Source organism: Alosa alosa, chromosome 9, assembly GCF_017589495.1.
Source record: "Alosa alosa isolate M-15738 ecotype Scorff River chromosome 9, AALO_Geno_1.1, whole genome shotgun sequence".
Taxonomy (NCBI): Eukaryota; Metazoa; Chordata; class Actinopteri; order Clupeiformes; family Clupeidae; genus Alosa; species Alosa alosa.
The window spans coordinates 396693-418646 of NC_063197.1; the positions used below are offsets into that span (position 1 = coordinate 396693).

General features: G+C 39.0%; 1 protein-coding gene across 1 annotated transcript in view; it reads right to left on the reverse strand.

Annotated features, from left to right (window-relative positions):
* The window catches only part of armh3 (armadillo like helical domain containing 3), a 126861-nt gene that overhangs the window by 22786 nt on the left and 82121 nt on the right, over positions 1-21954 (reverse strand). The window contains 1 exon segment of the mRNA XM_048252072.1: positions 14035-14113. Within this exon segment, the coding sequence (XP_048108029.1) occupies positions 14035-14113 (79 nt within the window).

Consider the following 21954-nt stretch of genomic DNA (forward strand, 5'->3'; position numbering starts at 1 on the left):
TCTGAATATCATTTTAAAAGTAGTCTGACAAAGCTTATTGTTTTGTGACACAGCTAAACACTGGTACCTCATAGAACGTCTATAACATAGCCTAGGTGGTCGCAACTCACAAAAGTAAAGCAGATAGAAAGAAATCACGCAAATCTAGCCTATAGGCCTACAACACGCAGACAGCTTCATGCGCAAGGGGAGAGAGCGCACTGTGCTTTATGATTGTTGGCTTCTGATGGTATCTTGCTAACTTACTGAACTGCATTAAGTGACACAAATGGTATTGCCTTTATCTTATAACTCCTTGTCTGAGGGGTCTATCTAGAGTGTAGCATTAAAAGAAGTGGGCATGCATGCCCACTTCTTTTAATGCTACACTCTAGATAGACCCCTCAACCTAGCCATTCACATACTGTACATATTTAGGTCAAGAGTGGCGTGTTGGGTGAAGGTCTGGGGGCGAGGTGTGGTTGGTCGTGGTAGTGGGGGATGTGTGCATATGCTGGGGGCCTGGGGGCGATGGGTGGCACACGGGTCCTCCCCTCTGTCAGCTCGTCGCAGTATAACTGCAGGGGCTGGGTGGAACTGTGGCCATTAATGGGTGCCCAGGTTGGCAATCAGTCAGGCAATCAACCAGGCAATCAGTTATTCCTATTATTATACTTATCATTAATAGAATAATTACAACTCCTCTCCTCTGAAACCCTCCCTCTCTATGTTCCAGCTTCTCTCCTCCTGGCCCAACAGCAAGCCAGCCTTATACATATGCGCACACACACACACCACTACCCCTCACCCCCATCCCACCCCATCCCAACACCACCTCATTCACACTCATTGAGCTACCATCCATCCCCCCCTTCTTTTCATTCCAGTCATCAATTTCATCCCTGATAATCATATCTGTAATCATCCTGGACGCAAATCATCCTTAGCCTTTCTGTTATTAATGTTATGTTGTGTTATGTTTGTGGAAGCCAAATCAATGTGATGTCTTGTTAAGTTACAGTATGTGTTTATGTAATGTACGTCTGTTTGTCGTATGTAGTATTCATGTGCATGTCGTAGTGTTGCATTTTCTGTAATGTCAATGGTGTTTGCAAAAAAAAAAAAAACCTCCTTGTCTGAGCGACTACCAGGCCTTTGTTTTTTAAAAGTCAGATGTTCCCTGACAAAGACATTCGAAAATTAAGAATGTTTATTGACTTGAAAAATACACTAATTTTTGCAAACTCCCTTCATTCAACCCTTGAAGACATCGCGGTCTGGTGGGCTATGTAGATAGTTTCTCGTACCATTTAATTTCTCAGAATGTAGGTCTACTAGGCCTACAATAACGCCAAATACATCTTTTATTTTTAGTTGATCAACCACAAAGAGTAGCATAGGCCTACTGTGCACAGTGCACTGACGACTGTAGCAGCCCAAGGTAACCAGATGTTGTAGATGAGAGGCAACCGCTTGTTTCAGATAGCCTGGACAACATGTTACCTGGGTGTTGCTTACGTTATTAATTAATGGTAGCCTACAATAGTTAATTGATTCGTGTAACATATTAGTTGGCTCAAAGAGTAGGGAATCAGCATGGAGAGAGTCACGCATGTGTTGCTTTTGCGGGATCGAATCCAGTTTAATGCTAGTTTTCAAAACATATATTTTTTTACATGTCTTTTGTCCGAGTGGCTGTAATGTAGCCGAAGGCCATGGCGTGATAAAAAGCGACTTCAAACCGCCTAAAACAACTTGTTTGTGAATGTCTGACAACTGCTGCAGCGCATGCACGTTAAAAGAAAACCAAGTAGGTGGAGAAACCAGAAGGCACACAACACCAGAACGATTTTAAGGCTATTTCAAGATAGGCTACTCAATGGTGCTATTTCACACGATTATAGCGACCCCCACTCACCGGGGTTAGGTGGAAGGTGTTAATAGACGATTGGCGTAGCCTACAGTGGACTAGGGCTGTCAAAATTGCTCAAAAATGACGTTCGAATATCCCCTCTAAAATAAACACATGTATTCGAATATATTGGAATATCTAGGCTATATTATTTGCGCATCATGTCAGTGACGCGCATCATGTCATCTGTTTTTAACTTTTTGTATGGTCATTGTTTGACAGGGGGGATCCCAAGCAGCTTTCAGCCATGGCATTTCCTAATTCACCCGACACTGATATTCAAAATGTTGAAACTATTTCGGCATAGCCTATAAGCAGTTTAATTAAATGTAATGTTAGTTGTAAACAAACGGGCTACTTGGTGAGGCTTGGCCTCACAGATGCGCTCTTGCCTTAAATGGCAATACAAATATTCACGATAGGCCTAATTTATTAACTGACCGCCCGATTCACGTTGGCTGGGGGGCAGGGGGGGCCATCAGACATTTGTTCCTAACGGTCTATGAATTGTTAATCCGGCCCTGCCCCCAACGAACGCAACTTTCCACCTCTGAGACAGCTTAAAAGAAGTCTAGAGGACTCCTAGAAGACCTACTTACTGTAGGCTGCGCAAACCACAGGCCTTTTTTTTGGGCAAGCCTGCATTCGAGGCAGGCCTTCTGTTGAAGAATTTAATATAAATCCTGCGCTAACAGTAATCCTCCTACCCCCCGCTACCACAGCTGTGGATAGTGTGGCATGCTCACGCTTTATGTTTCCTTCTTGCAAACTAGGCCTACAGCCCAACCATTTACGTCTTCAAAAAATAACAACTTGCCAGATATGCCTTCATATCTTTGGGCTTCATTCAGCATTTTGTTCTTCCACTGGACATGACTCTTCTACATGCTGCCTGCTGCATCCTTTCTGTTTGTATTGTTTAGAAAATGTTTGACATCTTGAGTTAGTGCATTAAACATTGTTTGCTGGTAACCAGCCACAAATAGCCTACAGATTCTTGCGTGCGTACACTCTCCATTCTCTCCAAAATGTGCCTGTTCTATAGGCTGGCCAAGTGCGTAATTCAGCGGGATAAAGCAGATGTATTTGTTTATTGTACAGAAAAATAAAAATAACCGGTCAAGCAGTCAATAAGTAGGGCAAATTACGAAACCAAAACGTGGGTCATAATTGTCTAAGCCTCTGCTGTGAGGCCAAACCCATGAACAAAGACGCATTGATCTCTGCAATAGAGTTTTTTTTGGCGAAGCAAGCTCACAGCCAACGAGTAGCACTGAAGGGAGAGGCAACTGGCATGTGATCTCCCCACGGGCCAATGGATGTACAAGTTTTATCCTGTGCCTACGATATTTAATCCAGTGTTTTGTCAAGTTGCAAAATGCTATTTGTTTTAACGAATTTTTATGATAGTACCCTATACAAAGAGTACTTCATACTATCTTAATTGCTTTATATTCAATACTTGACCAATGGCTATTGCATCTGTCTATTGAAAGTGAGAATGTGGCATGTGATCTACTGTCTAGGCTTCATAAAATAAAATAAACAGATTGCTAATGGCCTACAAGCTGATCTGGGGTGCGTTTCCCATACAACTACGGAGGTTAGCTTTTTACTAACAGGATGCATCTACTAACAACTAACCAACATGTAAGTTACGACTGTTTCCCAAAACTGTCGTACTTACATAGTACTGTAAGTTCGGACCATGATAGTTTCCAGACTTCAGTAGTTTGGACTAAGGTGGTTAATGACGTTTAGTAGCACGTGAACGGGCACCTGCACATACTTCTGTGGCGCATTGCGTTAAGGCCGGCAGATGACAGCCGCCGTTGCACAGCAGTTACCAGTCCCCTGTCCAAGAGTTCGAATCTGGGTTAAGATTTTGACAACAATATTGACATTGTTGTTTACCTAAGTTTATCTTTTGTGCAGATCATATTATCAAAATCAGAATCAGCCTTCTTGGCTTGGTTTGCGTAAACAAGGACCCCCCCCCATGAAAATCAAAGGCTAGCCTACATATTCTCAGCTTATTATCTGCAGGTGTGTGACTTACTTACGTGCACATGGCTGCAAATTGACTTTTAATTTATGTATTTCCTGCCTTGGGCATTTTAAAATATGGATGTATGGTGGTTAGAAGTGTAAATATTAATTAGAAACCTAAATATATTTATAATTATTAATTTGCAAACAAATAACTGGCGTCAGTGACGTCTTTGACATGAAGATCCCTGGAACTATGCTTCTACTAGCATTCTACCACAGGTCGAGAGGTGTAGTTGTAGCTACACAACTTTACGATAGTGGTTGCGAACGTTCGTTGCTACTATGGTTTTGGGAAACACTAACTTAGTGTAACGATGCATTGGACTATGTAAGTTCCAAATATGAATGTAATTCTGCGGCATAAAGCAGATGTATTTGTTTATTGTACAGAAAAATAAAAATGACATGTCAAGCAGTCAATTGAATACATTGCAGTCAAGAAGTAGGGCAAATTAATTTACGAAACCAAAACGTGGGTCATAGTTGTCTAAGCCTCTATAGCGTAGCCTGTTAAAAACGTCGCAGAAGCCTACCCAAGGCTACAGATTAATTCTGAACAGTTATTTCTCTACTGGCTCAATTATCACACCACTGTTTTGATTTGCGTAGTTGCATTAACCCAACACTGACAATAATGTAGACAGCAAATTTCGATTTCGATTTTCGTTACCACCGTGTAGTCAAGCCTTAAGCCATACCCAAGTAGCCTAAATCGAGGTAAATCGAGCTTTTTCAGAAGGGGCGGCAGGCAGAGCGATGTACAGTGGCAGAGCGACGCACAGTGGCTGAAAGTGGTACTAAAGCTTCACGCAGCTTCACGCCTCGTAATGCGCGACTGAAGTGGCCATTAAAAAGCGATGCCCACTGTAGGTCACTTCAAATCAGCGCAATTTATCCTTCTAGGCTACTGCACATTACATGATCTGTCCGATACACTTTCTTATTTTTAACCGTCAGGGCCTATACAAATTCCAATGTATCTGATTGTATATTTGGGGTATGCTAGCTCTTACCTGCCCCAGGGGTTTGTATGTGACTTGTCTGTTCTGAAAACCTATAACCCTTATGAAAAACAATTGCCCTATTTTAAGGAGCTTTAAATAAACTAACGAAATCTGCTGAAGTAGCCTTAAGCATGTAGGCTAATGATTCCTAAAACATACCAAACAAAGTCGATTCTGTGGCTATTGAAATTTGGGTAGCCTACTATTGTGTTAACTGTAACCCACCCTCTGAAGCCTTTCGTGACACATAAAAAAATACTTTTTAATGAAGCTGACGTGTTCTTCATTCTCTGATTCTAAAAATGTCATTTTTGAGTCATTAAAACTTAATACAAAGTGGTTTTGAGCCATTTTAAATCGCTGAGCTGCAGCGTCGCGCGTTCGTAGACTGCGCACTCGCAGTTAACCAAATATTTCTTTATTAGGGCAGGGCAGGCATATTTCTGGCTATTAAATTATTTCTAAACCAGTCTGCTAAAGTCTGTAGGGTTTTCCAGGCTCCATTTCTTTTTACAAGACACCCTGCTCACAAGAGCCATCTGGCGGTTGTTTGGGCTGTTGCAGCGTCACTGGAGAAATGAATGAGTGAAGCCGGCCAATTTGAAGTAATGCCCACTACATTTGGTAAAAAGGAGGGTTGCCACTCTCCTTGACACAAAAGGGTTGAAGGCAAAGGATACTGTTAAAAATCTTGGTGTATTAATTGACAGTGATCTAAATTTCAACAGCCACATGAAAGCGATAGCTAAATCAGCTTTTTACCACCTCAAAAATATTGCCAAACTTAGAGGGATGATGTCAAAACATGATTTAGAAAAATTCATTCATGCATTTATCTCCAGCAGGGTTGATTACTGCAATGGACTGTTCACAGGCCTTCCTAAAAAGACTGTTAAACAGGTTCAAGTGATACAAAATGCAGCAGCTAGGATTCTAACAAAAACTAAAAGAACTGACCACATTACTCCAATTCTTAAGTCATTGCACTGGCTTCTAGTAAGTCACAGAATTGACTTTAAAGCACTACTGCTTGTTTATAAATTAGTAAATGGAGCAGGACCTAAATACCTATCAGACATGCTTCAGCAGTACACACCTTCTCGTCCTCTCAGGTCCCAGATGAAAAACCTGTTAGTAAAACCTAATAAGAACTAAACATGGTGAAGCAGCTTTTAGCTGCTATGCGGCTCAGCTCTGGAACCAACTTTCGGATGACATCAAAAAGGCCCCAACTGTAGCCAGTTTTAAATCTAGACTAAAGACCAAACAAATGTTCTCAAATGCTTTCTGCTAACTGCGCTGAGTTACAAATTCTGAATCTGCCTTGACAATTGTTCTACCTTGTCTTTTATTACTTGTATTACTTATTAACTACTTTTGCATTTGTTTTTTTTGCTTATTAATTATTCTTTATTTGTAATTTTTTATTTAAAACCTTGATTTTACCTTGTGTGTTTTATGTTTTCTTTTTATTATGATCTTTATTATTATTCTTTAATTTTTAATCTTTTCTTTGACAATTGCCCTTCTATGCTTTTATCAGCTATTCCTGTTTGCTTTTGTTTATGTAAAGCACATTGAATGACCTCTGTGTATGAAATGCACTATATAAATAAAGTTGACTTGACTTGACAAGCAGGTAGGCCAACTAACAGTGAATTACAATAGTGCAACTTGGAGATAACCATGACCTGTACAAGAAGTTGTGAGGAAGGTGTCAGATAAGGTCTGATCTTCCTAATGTTCTAAAGAATAAACCGACACGATTTTGCAATTGAGGCTACATGCTCAGAGTCGGTCATCAATTACATTTTATGTCCTCTACCATTAATTTAGGCTCTTACATTTTGTATTCTGTTCACAAAAGCAATATCTCCACACATCTGTTGGTGTTAGTGTCAGCAGAATAGAAGTTAACATAAAATAATTTGCATTAATTTGAATGATTTTCGCATTACACAAGTTAACATGAGCTGTATTTAAAAGCTATCCCTCATAGCAGTCAGCGCAAGTAGCCTAGTAGATCGCACCTGAGAGGCATGATTTAGTTTAGGCTATACCAATATCTAGTTAAGGAACATTGATATCAATATCTTACTAAAAGACAGGTGATTTACTGAAAACGTTTGATTGCAGTTTAGTGTAGACCTACTTGGCTGTACCCTTGGCTACAAACCTCATAGCGATATGAATGAATGATAACAATCACAAAGGTAGTAACATAATGACATTTTCAAGTGTTGAGATATTTTTTTATGCCCACTGAGCTGTTGCATTTTGTGTCCACTCTGGTGTCTACAGGGCTACCGTAACACAGTAGAGATCGCTACTCCGCGTGTGCGATGGTGTGTGTGCTGGTCTTAGGTCTGCACTGTGCTCACAGAGCAAAAGAGGAAGTATCTTTCAGTGTATGTGTCTGGTGCGAGGGCCCATTTTCAACGGGTTTAAGATGTACGAGAGGGTTGACTTGATTGAGAGGCTCTCTCTATCTGAATCAAATTCCCTAATTTGGAGTTTGGGTCTAAGGAAGGTGGACTACTTCAGAGTCTCTTTTTATCTTGGAGTCCCTATGCCCTTGGCTCGTGCTTCATAATGCGGTTAACTCAATAAAAAGAGGAAGAACTTCAGAGCTGTGTTTACAAAAGTTGTTTAGTCATTCTGAAGTGTGACAGGTCAAAAACTCCTTACTACAGATGTTTGTCTGCCCGTCCAGGGCTAAAAGAAAACTAACTACCCAATTCTTAGGGGAGTTTAGTCAGACTTTCCAAAACTAAAGCTCATCTGAATACAGTTCTTATAACACATAAAATGTAAAAATGTTATAGATCACAACGGATCTATAACAATTTAGGTTCTATCCCTAAATACACTTTTATTTATCAGACAGATTTCCATATCCTCATTTGTGTGATGTGCATTTAGACCACAACAGGTCCTAGAACTTAGTTTAACAAACAATACGTTTGCTAACAAATCCTATTCGGGGTTTTGTCTGCCCTGGAGCATAAGATTTTCCTTTCTAAATGCCTGGCTGAGTTCACTACTCCTGTGTTTGTCAGTGCATGTGCAGTAAGTTTTTGCCCATAAATCAGTGTCTTAGAAAAAAAAACCTCAAACGGACCCCTACACACCCGCAGAGAAGTCAACTCTTTAGGGCATAGCTCCTAGGAGGACAGCAGTGAGTGATTTGTTTGGGACAAATTATTTTAAAATATTAATTTCTTAAGAAATACTTATAATTTGATGCTGTTTAACTCATTTATAAATGGTGCACTATCACTTTAAGAGCATTGGGCCTCATTCACCAATATCTTCCTAAGAATTTTCTTAACTGTGTTCTTAAGAAGATCCTATGAGAACTCTTAAGCAGATTCACAAAGGTGTTCTTAACCTCAGAACTGTCCGAAGTCTCGTTTTTATCATGCTGAATCTCATTTCTTCTTAAGTTGTCAGGGCGTGACAATTGGTCTCTATTAGCATAGGTAAACACCCTGTCAATCCCCATAAAAGGGCATGATATTGCAGGGCTGTGTGCATACAAATTTAGGCTGAGGCACAAGCGTTCATTTCTACCGTGTATTATACACTACATGAGCAAGACAATTTGATTACCGTATATGACACATACTTTGAAGAGAAAGCACTGCTGCAGGAATGGAACAGCAAATGAGCCATTATATTTAGTAGTTGGCATAAAAAGAGAAAACGTGTTACTTGTTGTGTTTGTTTATTTTAAAATACTTGTAAAATAGTGGAATTTAGTTTATTAAAAATATTTTTTATTCAAACATATCAGAAATTATAATGCTATATAATTGCCATTTAAATTCTATTAAATTTTACACCTGCAGATATGATGAAAATGCAATAACCATTTATTTTGCACAAACAAGTCAGTTCCCAAATGTGCGTAAGAGTGCTCTTGAGTGTTTGTAGATTCTGTTCTTACCTAAGAACAAGAAAACATTGGTGAATACCATAATCTTCGTCAAAACTGCGTAAGTGGGTTTTAAGAACAAATTTCTTCGTAAGAACGGTTGGTGAATGAGGCCCATTGTGCCTATGCGTTTTCATGATGATCTTTTGCCAGCTCAATTCAAATATAGACTATGGCTAGTGCTGTGCCTATGGCTGTGCCCTCTTACAGTTTATAATGGTCAGTAGTGGGAACTACTGTTCATGATTGTCTTTTAAAAGTTTCTTATGTAAAAAAGGAGATATCAATTATCAACACCAAGTTGGAACCTCCCGCTCTCTCTCTCTCTCTCCTGCGTGCTCAGACACGTTCCCAATTAAATGGAGTAGAATATCGCTCAAGTTAGATCTGCTGCGAGAGGACCCAAAAAGTAGCATCATCCTTATGCAACATGCTGTTTTGACATTGACATTGTAAACGGGGGGAGTCAGGGCTAGGACTAGCTCTCTGTTTGTTTGAATGTCAACAGAAGTGACGTTACCCAACATCGCTTAACCCTTAGAACCCGATTGACGCAAAGTGCGTCAAAAAACACACCCTTTCTTCTCTGCTACATTTCTCCGCAACTGTTCATTGCAGCGAGATGAAACCTTTATTGACAGAGCAGAAGTGGGGCTTTCCAACAAGACCACGCACTTGTCTGTATGTTAAAGTATGAAAATAAAAAAAAAAGTCATGAAATTAAATCAAATTGCATTACAGTCTATACTTCTCTGCGTTCACCTGCGCACCCATTACTCTCGTTTGAATTACTCGCGAACCCGTGCATAGATATGGCAAGCATATCAGATGAAACAGGAGACACAGGGCTATCCATTGGTACCAAGTATGTCGATCCTTCTGGCTTATGAAAACAGACGGAGTGACTGCAAAATAATAGCGTCATGTACAAAAACCAACGCTGTACACCCATTACTCTCGTTTGAATTACTCGCGGACCTGTGATCGGATAGATATGCCACGCGTGTCAGATGAAAGAGGAGACACAGAGCTACAGTATAATTTGATACCAAATACATCCTTCTGGGTTATAAAACAGACGAAGTGACAGCAAAATAATAACTTCATTTAGTTTGACTTACCTCACGTTTTTGTCTGTTTTTGTTTGTGGCAAAGCATGTTTATAACCCAACGCTATTGTGTGTTTCTCTATGGCAAAGAATGTTCATAATCCGGTTTTGAGATCCTAGTTGCATCCCAATTTGTTCGACAAAGAAACACCTTTTTTGCCTTTACTTTGTTCATGGCAATGCAGTAAAAAGTTGTAGAGAATCATGAGTGCAGACACCATAGGCACACACAGGCTAACACGTAAACTCGGATCAAGTCAGGTCAGATCAGTTCGTGTCACAGATATGGAGCGCAGAAAGGTCATTTTTAATCACTAAATAAAAAAAATGGCATTTATTTCTGAAGGCCACACCACATATGTCTGTAAATTGTTCAGCCCCAGAGAATCCCTCCACCATGGCGATGATATTGCCAGATTCAGGATAGTCTGCCCTACACACACATGAAATGCATGTAGAGCTATGAGCTTGCTGTGGTGAGTATACATGTCAAAATATAAGAATTTTTATAATATGCTTTTTATATTTTAATTATTTAAAAATCTAAATAAAATCAACGCTAGCTAGCTACTTGTTCCAAAAAGTAACTGCGTTAGTAACTGAATTACTCTATGATAAGAGTAACTCGTTACCAGGGAAAGTAACTATTTGCGTTACTGTTACAAAAAAAAAAAGTTGCTATATGTCAAAGAATTTGGATTTTTTGAGCGGTTTTGAGCAGCCAGTTGAAATGAGTAGAACAGACAGGTGTTTGTAGGCTACATAACTTTCGATATTTATTAGATAGATAGATAGATAGATACTTTATTGATCCCCAAGGGGAAATTCAAGATATTGCACATCGACAGACCTACGGTTGACTTCAGCATGTGTCATAGGTTTTTTTTGTGAGGCAGAAAGATCTAGCTTTTGCTGCTTGGAGGACTTTGCTCCGAGTCCTTCTTTGCTAGTGGATGGCGAGCTATCATCTGTGGTGGAGGTATCAGTGTTTTTGGCCACTAGCTTTAGATGCGTGTGTGAGATGCTTCATTAAATTAGAGTTGCTTACAACGGACGTCGACAAAGTCTTCGCTCCTGGACATAACGTACACATTACATGCACATTCTTGCCTTGATAAATTTGAAGTAGTGCTTATATGTCCACCTTGAAAATGTCAACTTTTCGGATTGCTCTGGACCTCTGCTGTTTCATCGAATCTCTATTTTAGCTGTTGCGTGTGTGTGTGTGTGGCACGTGTGCAGGCAAGTATGTAAACACTGGCTCTGATTGGCTATCATGAAACATGACTCTGCCTTAGCCAATCATAATCGCTTACGTCGTTATTAACCCACCTCCTCACTAGCTGTGAGCCAGGGTGCGTTCAGATTACACAGTTTATTCAATCAATGCATAGTAACGCACCGCATTTAACGTCCAGTAACGTTAGCGGCGTTGTAACAACGGGAAAAGTAATTAGTTAGATTACCCCGTTAGTGAAAAAATAACGTTGTTACCTAACGCCGTTCTTTTAAATGGCGTTATTCCAAACACTGCTTACAATGACCAGAATAAATCCTTATGTATAATAACATCATCCGCCTTGACATATGCAAATTAATCTGTCCCAATGCTTATTATGTTCCAATGAGCAAAAAAACATTCCTGGTAAATTTTGAAGTAAATTGGATAATATTTAGGTGGCCCACCATTAACCTTTATGAATGGTCGAAATTGTTGCCAAATTCAGGAAATCGCCTGGCAAAATCGCCTGGACTATGGGGGTATATTTCACATTATTTCACTATTATCAATTTGTTAGCCAGTAGTTATTTGAATAATAACTATATTAAGGGCATAAAGCACACAGCTCACTGGATAAACATTGGGTTTCTTTATGTTGTCATACATATTTTGGTGATTTTCTCAGAAAAAACGTTTTTTTTTTTTTATTTTGAATAATATGTTATTTGATGAAAAACACCTTAATGTGTATTGTAACACTTGTCATTAATCTTTTATTTTAACTGCTATGGTGTTATAAAAATCTCATAATTCCAAATCAGATATAGGCTACATGCGTGGGAATGTTTTGTTTAGTGTAGAGTAATAGTTGTATCACACAGGATTACATGAAATTTCTTGCAACATGGCTTTTAGTGGAGAGTGTATTAATAGCCTAATGCCAATCCACAGTCATCAAAATGTACTCTGTCTACAAGACAATCATCTTGGATATTTGGTTTGGGCAGTGGCCTTGTTCAGGATGACTCGATTATCACTGGATCCCGTCTTCCAAATTGTCCTCAAGTTCTCAGGTGCTTCATGTGGTATCTTTCGGATGGTTCATCAGAAAACAGAACAAAGTGGGAATCAGCAAATATCGTGTGAATGTGAAGTGATAATGACTGATCGGATTATAGTATAAACGGCAACTTTCAAATATGATGCGTATTTTACATCGACTTGGTGGGCCACATATATATTGTTTTCCAGCCTTCAAATTTGGCACTGGGAAAACCCATGACAGCAAGCTTTTATTGATAGTTTACTTTCATGCTGTTTATTGAAAATGCCTGGCAAAGGCAATTTTTATTGCATCTTCCAGCAACAAAAACATGTTACATTTATACAGCGCTTTTCTCAACATTCAAAGTGCTTCACATGGAAAGGGGGACCTCACTAACCACCACCAATGTGTAGCACCCACCTGGGTGATGCATGGCAGCCATTGTGCGCCAGAACGCTCACCACACACTAGATTGAGGTGGAAAGTGAGGGAGTGAATGAGCCAATTACAGTGGAGGATGATTAGGGGGCCAGATTGAATGAGCCAGGTTGGAAATTTAGCCAGGACATCGGGGAATCCCCTACTCTTTGCGATAAGTGCCATGGGATCTTTAATGACCACAGTGAGTCAGGACCTCAGTTTAACATCTTATCCGAAGGACGGCATCTCCTACAGTACAGTGTCCCCGTCACTGCACTGGGGCATTGGGATCGATCTTTTTGGCCAGGGGGAAGAGTGCCACCTACTGACCACCCACCAACACCACTTCCAGCAGCAACCTAGTTTTACCAAGGAGGTCTCCCATCCAAGTACTAACCAGCCCCACACCTGCTTAGCTTCAGTAATTCAGCTAAGACAAGGAATCCGTTGGTCTGGCTGCTTCGCCCAAAATGTACACTACTGCCATATCTCAGGAAGTAATAAAGATAGAGACACACAACCCACACCAAATGATGCGGAAAGTCCATATTTATATTCAACTTCCATTGACATTATAGGGCTAGACCCATTTTTTTGGCGTTATTTAAAAAAAATATATATTTTCAGCCTAGCTTTATGGACGTCTTTAGTTGGAAACTTCAGAGGCTCGGTGGGCCACCTAAACATCAATATAATTCAATAAAATTTCTCATGAAAGTTTTATTCGGTTAATGGAACAAAATTATTCTAGGGACATATTGATTTTCAAATGTTTTTCAAAAAGTGAGGCGGATGATGCACCCTAATGTATAAAGGTAGTGAAAATGCCTTAAAAACAGCTTGGGGCTCTAAGGGTTAAAGCACCTTTAACCCTTAAAGGTGTAGGTTTTTGAACATTCTAAGTTCCGCAACAATTGAAGGTTCTAAAATTCTATGTTGAATTCAATGAACCCAGATATTCTTTAGAATGTTCATTTCTCAACATTCCCGTCACACCGGTGTGACGGTACTCCTTTAAGGGTTAAGTAGCTAGCATAATATGGGCCATTGCAATGAATGGGGGCGGTACTTCCTCCCTCTACCCAGTTCTATATAATACCTCCATGGTTCCTGTAGTAGTCGTCCAACTGGTGTGATTCTCATTATTAAAAATCTCACTAATATACTGTACAGAGAAATGCATACAAGACAACAGTTTGGAATAAAAATAAAAAAAACATAGTTAACAAAAGGAGAGCTATTTAGTTTGGATAGCATCCCACACAGGCATTGCATTGTCCAGTGAATCAAAAGTGGCCCGATTTGTTTTACAATAAAACCTTCCACATCAATAAGCAATAAGCAATAAGCTTACCTGGTCCTCAGAAAGCTGTGAGATGTGGTTCACTGCAGCATATGATTCAATCTTAGGACTGAAATGGTTTATAATGGCCCTGAAACAATACAATATTATTATAAATGTATCAAATTGCACAATCCACAGTGATAAACACATAAGCGTCAAGCTTCAAGCAAAGATGAAAGGGCCAAGCAGCCCACAAGGCCAGAGTTGCCATGAAAACTTGATGGCATTGTGGCACACACATGGCTGTAGGCATTAACAGCAATTTACATGTAAAATAACCAAATAAAAGAATATAGACAGCTTGGTGAGGCTTGGTCTGAAGATCATCTGTGCACATTTTGGTGATCGCTGGGACAGAATTTGTGGCCTGTGATTTTTTTTTAACCTTTTGATAAAATCCAATATGGTAGTTGCCTCAATTAGGTCGGTGTGACAAGTTGGAATGACTTGCCCACATTAATACCAGAAACAACAGTTAAAGTAAAATCAAACTGTCAAAACAGTTAAACAGGAAAAAGACAACTGCGGTATTTAAGGGTAGACTATGGTATTAAAGAACAAATCCTGCTGCATCTAGACAAGAAACTGGACTGGTCAAAGACTGCTGACTGGGGTAGCATTGGTGTCCCATACCACATTCGGGTCTAGTGCCCACAGGGATCCTGCCTGAGGTAATTTCCTGAGCCCACTCCCCATCTCTCCCTCTCATTTCCTGTCTGATCTTTTCTATCCTGTCTACTTGCAATAAAGACAGAAACTTGAAACACTGGAAATAACACTTTCTCAAGAATCTTTAACAAAAAGGGAGATAAGTCTTTAATCCTTAAGACACGCTGGGCAGAGGAAGTTTTCTTAAGCAAAGGTGTGACCCTAGCCTGAAAACTGAAGGAGAGTCCCTTATGGAGAACAATGTGTGCATGTATGTATGTTTGTGGATGAGTAAGTTTGTACTTGTGGAGGTGTTGTTATGTGTGATAGGGCATCCAGCAGTTGTACATGTATGTGTGTTACTGTGTATGGGTGATAGTGAAGGTGTCCTATGTACAGTACATGTGTGTGAATGTGTGTGATTATGAATGTCTCTTATGAGTAACAGAATGTGAAGACTGAGCATGGTTGTAGGACTCTACACTGCAAAAAATAAAATCTAAACAAGTGTTATTAATCTTATATTAAGATCAAGGAATCTTTTTGGTATTGTTTTTAGTATGAAGAGACTTACTTAGCGCTCTCTCGAAAGGTCATTTTGACTTAATTTAAGAATACTTTGAGTTATTTCAAGGAGTCTTATCAATGCACTGGAAGACAAATTTGCTTGTTTTCAGGATGACACGTCTTAAAAGAAATCAAACTCTTCTTAAATTAAGTCAAATGATTTTACAAGAAAGCGCTAGGTACGTCTCTTTATACTGAAAACAATACCAACTATCTTGATTTAAGATTAATAAGATTTGGTTAGATGTTATTAGATAAGCAGTTTTTGCAGTGTAAATGTAAATGTACAACCCCAAATCAGAAAACGTTGGGACGTTGTGTAATTGTGAATAAAAACACAACGTAATAATCGGCAAATCTCTTAAACTCATATTTAGTTGCAAAAAGGACACAGAAAACATATCAGATGTTAAAAATTACAAATTTGACTATTTCATGGAAAATATATGTTCATTTCAAATTTGATACCAGCAACATGTTTCAAAGTTGGGACAGGGGTAACAAAATGCTGGAAAAGTTGTGTAATGAAAAAGAAAACAAAAGGAGGAATGTTTCACAACTAATTAGGGTAACTGGCAACATGATTTGGTGTGAAAAAGAGCATCCCAGGGAGGCAGGGTCTTTTAGAGGTAAAGATGTATTCATCACTCTGTGTAAACCTGTGTGGACAAATGATAAAACATGCTTCATTGCTTCTTAAAATGAAATCTTTGCAAACAAGGGATAGAGCTCTAAAACAATGGCCGTGGTCTTTTGGACCTCAGATGGTACTGCATCAAAACTAGACCTGTTTCTGCAAAGAAAATCATTGTATGGGCTCAGGAAAGCCTCTGATAACCATTGTCTATGTGCACACTTTGATACTTCAGAATTGCTAGTGTAAACTTTACCATGCAACAGGCAAATTTGTATTTAGACATGATACAGAAACATGGAAAAATGGTAACATGGAAAAAGGTCCTGTGGTTTGACCAATCAAAATTTGAAATTATTTTTGGAAATCATGGATTCAACTGGGCTAAAGAGGAGAGGGCCTATCCAAGTGTCCAATATCCAACTTGATTTAGTGCTCAGTTTGAAACCCAACTTCTAACTGACATTTACAGAATATTGTTAAATGAAGGGGTGAAGCAGCACAGTGGTAAACATTCCCTGTCCCAACTTTTTTTGAAACATGTTGCTGGCATCAAATTCAAATTCTAAAACTGACAGTTCCGGTCCTTGATTGTGATTGGCTGAATCACGTTCGATGCCGTTGTAAAATCCAGCACAAACACCTTGACCGCATTCGGTTCTATATTACTGCGCTACCATAACTTGATACAAAGTTAAAGTAGCTGCGTCTCGACGTTGCTTGCCAACCATTCAGATAGAGTTAATATATTTCTTGGCGGAAGAATGACTATCTATGAATAAATCGTTACATTTCTCGTTGCTTTGCCTTTACTCTATGAAACTTTGCCAGGTATTTATAGCAACAGTTTTAGAAAAGCAATAATTAAGCAATAAGCCACTCGAGTCCGTAGGTTACACTGATTCTACAACAGCTAAGGGTGGTTTTAGGCACTCCGCTAGCACGTGAATCAGTAGAATCAGTGTAACCTACGGCCTCTCGGGGCTTACTGCTTAATTTTCTCTTGACCAATATATTTGTTCTGACTGAAAATTACACTGCCATATGGCCACAAGACAATGTGGTAGAAACATTGAATCAAAAAATGAAAAAAGGCATGTTCAAAATGATTCACACCCATTTTAAATTATCAGGGGAAATTATCATTTGTATTTGCATTCATAGCTCTCAAAATGGTTCTTATAATACCTACCAAGCCAAGGTGGCCTTCTCAAAGTAAACAGTAACACTAAAACAAGGGGCTTTCTGGGGGGAAAGATTAGGCAGTGTGCCGAGACCTACCTCAATAAACGGCATTGGACCATTAAACCATTCAATGATTCAAAACATATAGCCAAACAAGGCAAGAAATGGTTAACAGAGGAAAATATCAACATTTAAGTCAAGTCAAGTCAAGTCAACTTTATTTCTATAGCACATTTAAAAACAACTGAGTTGAACCAAAGTGCTTACAAACAAACATAAAACAATGACAATGGTACAACAACAATATAACATGGGGGGAAAATAAATAAATAATTGAAATAATAAACAAATTGGTCAAAAATAAAATAAAGAATAAAGAGTGTGTATGTGTGTGTGTGTGTTGGGGGGGGGGGGGGTATTAAGGTAGATTAAAAGCTTGGGAAAAAATGAAAGTCTTTAAGTTAGACTTAAAGCAGTCAATGGTTGGAGAGGACTTAACATGTACAGGTAGACTATTCCAGAGTTGGGGGGCAACAACAGAGAAGGCTCTATCACCCTTAGTCTTAAGGCGTGTTTTGGGGATATAGAGAAGATTCTGAGATGAAGACCTAAGTGATCTTGGAGTGCTGTAAGGAATTAGTAGGTCACCTATGTAACTAGGTGCCAAACCACTGAGGGCTTTGAAGACAAAAAGTAAAATTTTAAACTTAACTCTACTCCACAGGTAACCAGTGCAGCTTAGCCAACACAGGAGTTATATGCTCACGTTTCTTAGAGCCACTTAATAATCTAGCTGCTGCATTTTGAACTAGCTGAAGTCTGTTGAGAGTGGAGTGGGTCAGGCCTGCATATAATGAATTACAATAATCTAGTCTAGATGTTATGAAAGCATGTATAAGAGTTTCAAGATCGGAGGACAAAAAGGGCTTCAGTTTTGCAATGGCTCTTAACTGGAAAAAGCTGCCTTTGACCACACTATTTATTTGCTTATTAAAATTTAAAAGAGGAGTCAAAGAAAACCCCAAGATTCTTTACTTCACTGTGGCAGTTTGCAGAGAGAGGTCCTAGTGCATTTTCAAGATAGAAACATCACTTGGAGGGCCAAAAATAATTATATCAGTTTTACTTTCGTTCAGTTGAAGAAAATGTCTTGCCATCCAGCATTTGATGTCACTGAGACAGTTAAAAATATTCTCCAAAGAACAAATGCCATTAGTGTTAACAGGCAGGTAAAACTGAGTGTCATCTGCATAGCAGTGATACTGAATGTTATACTTTTTAAAAATTGAGCCAAGGGGTAGCATATAAAGAGAGAATAAAAGAGGGCCCAAAATGGAACCCTGAGGAACACCACACTTTATAAGGGCAGAGGAAGAGGAGAAATTGCCTAAACTAACTGAAAATGATCTATCACTAAGATAAGAAGAGAACCATTGCAAAACAGAACCCTGGAGACCAACTTCATCCTCCAAGCGTTTTAATAGGATGTTATGGTCAATGGTGTCAAATGCTGCACTCAGATCAAGAAGCACCAAGAGGGCGCAAGATCCAGAATCAACTGCTAAGAGAATGTCGTTTTGGACTTTAAGCAAGGCCGATTCAGTGCTGTGCAGAGATCTAAAACCTGATTGGAATTTATCACATATATTGAACTCACTCAGATAAGAAGAAACCTGAGAGATGACAACCTTTTCTAGTATCTTTGACAGAAAAGGTAATTTAGAAATAGGCCTATAATTCTTCAGGTCACTGGGCTCAAGGTTAGGTTTCTTAAGTAAAGGTTGCACAATTGCACGTTTAAAACTTGAGGGGACCACTCCATTGGTTAGTGAGTGATTAATTATGGCCAATACAAGAGGGCAGATGATGGTAAAAACTTCTTTAAAAAGGCGTGCAGGTAAAACATCTAAGTGGCAGGATGTAGATTTCATATGGGAGACAACCTCAGAAAGCTGGGAGGAAGATATAGCCTGAAACTGTTGGAGGCAGCTAGGTGAAAGTTCTATCACTGAGGGATCCGAATCTGGTGGTGAGATGAGATTTTATTTTGTCAATTTTATCGATGAAGAAGTTGAGGAACTTCTCACAGATTTCTGTTGAAGGGGCAAGAGTAGATGACGCAGAGGCAGGATTTATAATAGAGTTAATGGTATTAAATAAAACTTTTGGCCTATGAGCATTATTGTTGATAAGCTGAGCATAATACTCAACCTTTGCTGCCTTAACAGAGTTTTGGTAGGTCTTTAGAGAATCTCTGAAAAGGTCATAGAAGACCTGAAGCTTCTCTTTTTTCCATTTGCGCTCTGCTTTCCTGCAAGATTTTCTGACAGAACGGGTCGTGACATTTAACCATGGAATGGTGATAGTTTTGACACGCTTTTGTTTTAGTGGGGTAACACAGTCTAAGGTCTCAAGACAGGATGCATTAAAGAGAGTGACTAATTTTTCAATGTCAGAGCAGGTGGAAATAGCAACAGAGATAGTAGGTGAGTGAGAGAGGATGAAAGTATTAGAGAATGTTGTGGCTGTGGTGGAATTTAGTCCAGACATCAATCCGTGAGCACAAGGCCAGAGTGATGGCAAAGAATCGTTCCTGCCTCAAAACTCCACTGATTATTTAAAAAAGGGTATGAATAATTTTGGACATGCCATTTTTTCATAAAAATGTGAAAGATGAAAACACTTCTTTTTTTGAAGCCATGTTTCTACCACATTGTCTTACAACCATGTGGCAGTGTTGTTTTCAGTCATAACAAACATATAGGTCAAGAGAAAATCAACATTAATGTTAATATGAATAATTTTGTTCTCAACGGTATTTTTCATGAATTTCCTCGTTTCCAAATTTGATATGTTGTCTATGTCCTATTTGTTGCTAAATATGGGTTTATGAGAGTTGTATTTTTATCACATTCTGTTTTTATTTGCAGTTTATACAACGTCCCAACTTTTTCTGATTTGGGGTTGTAGAGTTTGTACTGGTATAAGCAAGTTATTTCTGTTACATCTACAAAAATAAATAAACATAATTATAAAAAAAAAGAAAACTAAAGGAAAGTCACCTGAACTGAGCTATGAATTAATTACATGCGTGACAACTAGGGTTGGGCACCAAAACCCGTTTTTAATATGGCACCAGCGCCAACACAAACGGTAGTAACAACATCGAATAACATTTTAAATACGAGGCATTACTGCATGTCATGCACCATCTCTAACATCTTGCTCTGATAGCACCACATCCAGATGCAGTTAGCTAACATAAACACTAGTTAAGCATAAAGCAGAGGGTGCACCACATAGGCTAGTGGACTGTGTTTGACAGCTCACGTGAGCCCATGCCAAGTAGCCTACTTTAAAGCAATATCACAAGCTCTTGTCAAAATCTAGAAGTAACTACACACAAGTAAAAGGCTATGAAACAACATCAACAGTATACTTTACACAATAACTTTGCTAATGCGCAAACTGCCATCTATTTGAAATGTTATCAGCAAAGTTGTAATGTGAAAACAACATAATGACATGACATTAACCCAGCAAACAAAATAAAGTCCCGGTGATGTCCCCTACAGGTCCCCTGCCGAACATCCCCTCCTCGACATTGTGTTGGGTTCCCTTGACGTCCCGCGGACTGGTTTTCCGGACGTCTAAAGGACGTCCCCGAGACTTTGAGGGAACGTACTTCTAATGGTCAACGCAACGTTATGCGCACAACATTTATATTTCGGCGATGGTAACATTTAAAAAAAAAAAAAAAAAACTTGAAACGTGACTAGGCCTACCCGTTATTACATCCTGTAGGCTTCATGAATGCTTCTATATGAACAGACATAGGCTGCTAGGAGAGAGATTGTCGTAACATGAGATCGCATTTATGATTTGCCCGACAATTACACAATCACTTACACTTACCGTTTGACTCATGTTCTCGCTTCGATCAGTCATGCAGTCATGCATGATATCACGTCCTTCTTATGCATTATATAGGGATGTTAAGTAGACATGGACCTTTATACCGGGCTAGATATGATACTTTCACATCTACAGTGTTTTTTTCATAATAAACTAACAAGATTTTTTAATGGGCACATCCCGTAGCATATTGTTCAAAACATAATCAGAGTAGGCCTAGGCTAACCTAAGCTAAATTGTTCCAACCATATTGTTTCAAAATTCAAAACAAACTAATAATAGCCTAAAATGCGGTAAATGAATTGCAATGCATGCTGGGAAGCAAAACTCAACATCATAAAGTACATGAAATATAACTAGAATGCATTGAAGTTATAGCCACTCTAAGGCGTTTTCTTGAACCTGTGATCAAACAGGGACAGCCTAAAAATAGCCTATGTAAGCCTATCTTCCTGGAACATTTCAGATAAAAAAAGGTATTGTTTTTTTCTAGGCTATGAATGCTCTTTGTAGCCAACGTTAAGCTGAAATATATAAATAGATTCCAGATGTTTCTATTCCATATCATTTTTTATTCATAAACAGTGAGGCTCTGGTAAGGCCAGAGATATTCTGCTCCTCGTCAGAAATCTCATCGGATATGTGCACTCTTCTTTGCTGTTTCCACAAGGAGCTGCTGTGACATTAGGGACAGCAATGCTTGACACTTTTAAACGTGAGCATGCATCAAATAAATTACAATGACATTTAAACAAGTCATGAAGAAGCAGTATCCTTAATTCTTCTGCAATGTAGATCGTTTTGCTTTACAAATTAAGCAAAGTCACTTATGTTGCTAGGCAACCCCTAAACAAATGCTACGTGGTCTGTTTTTAACATTTCTCTAGTTTTATTGCATTGTATTCATCTCCAAAAGTCCTCGGTTCAGCCCAATTCGGCCGTGTGTGTGGTTCTGAAAATAAAACAGATGATAAGTACAT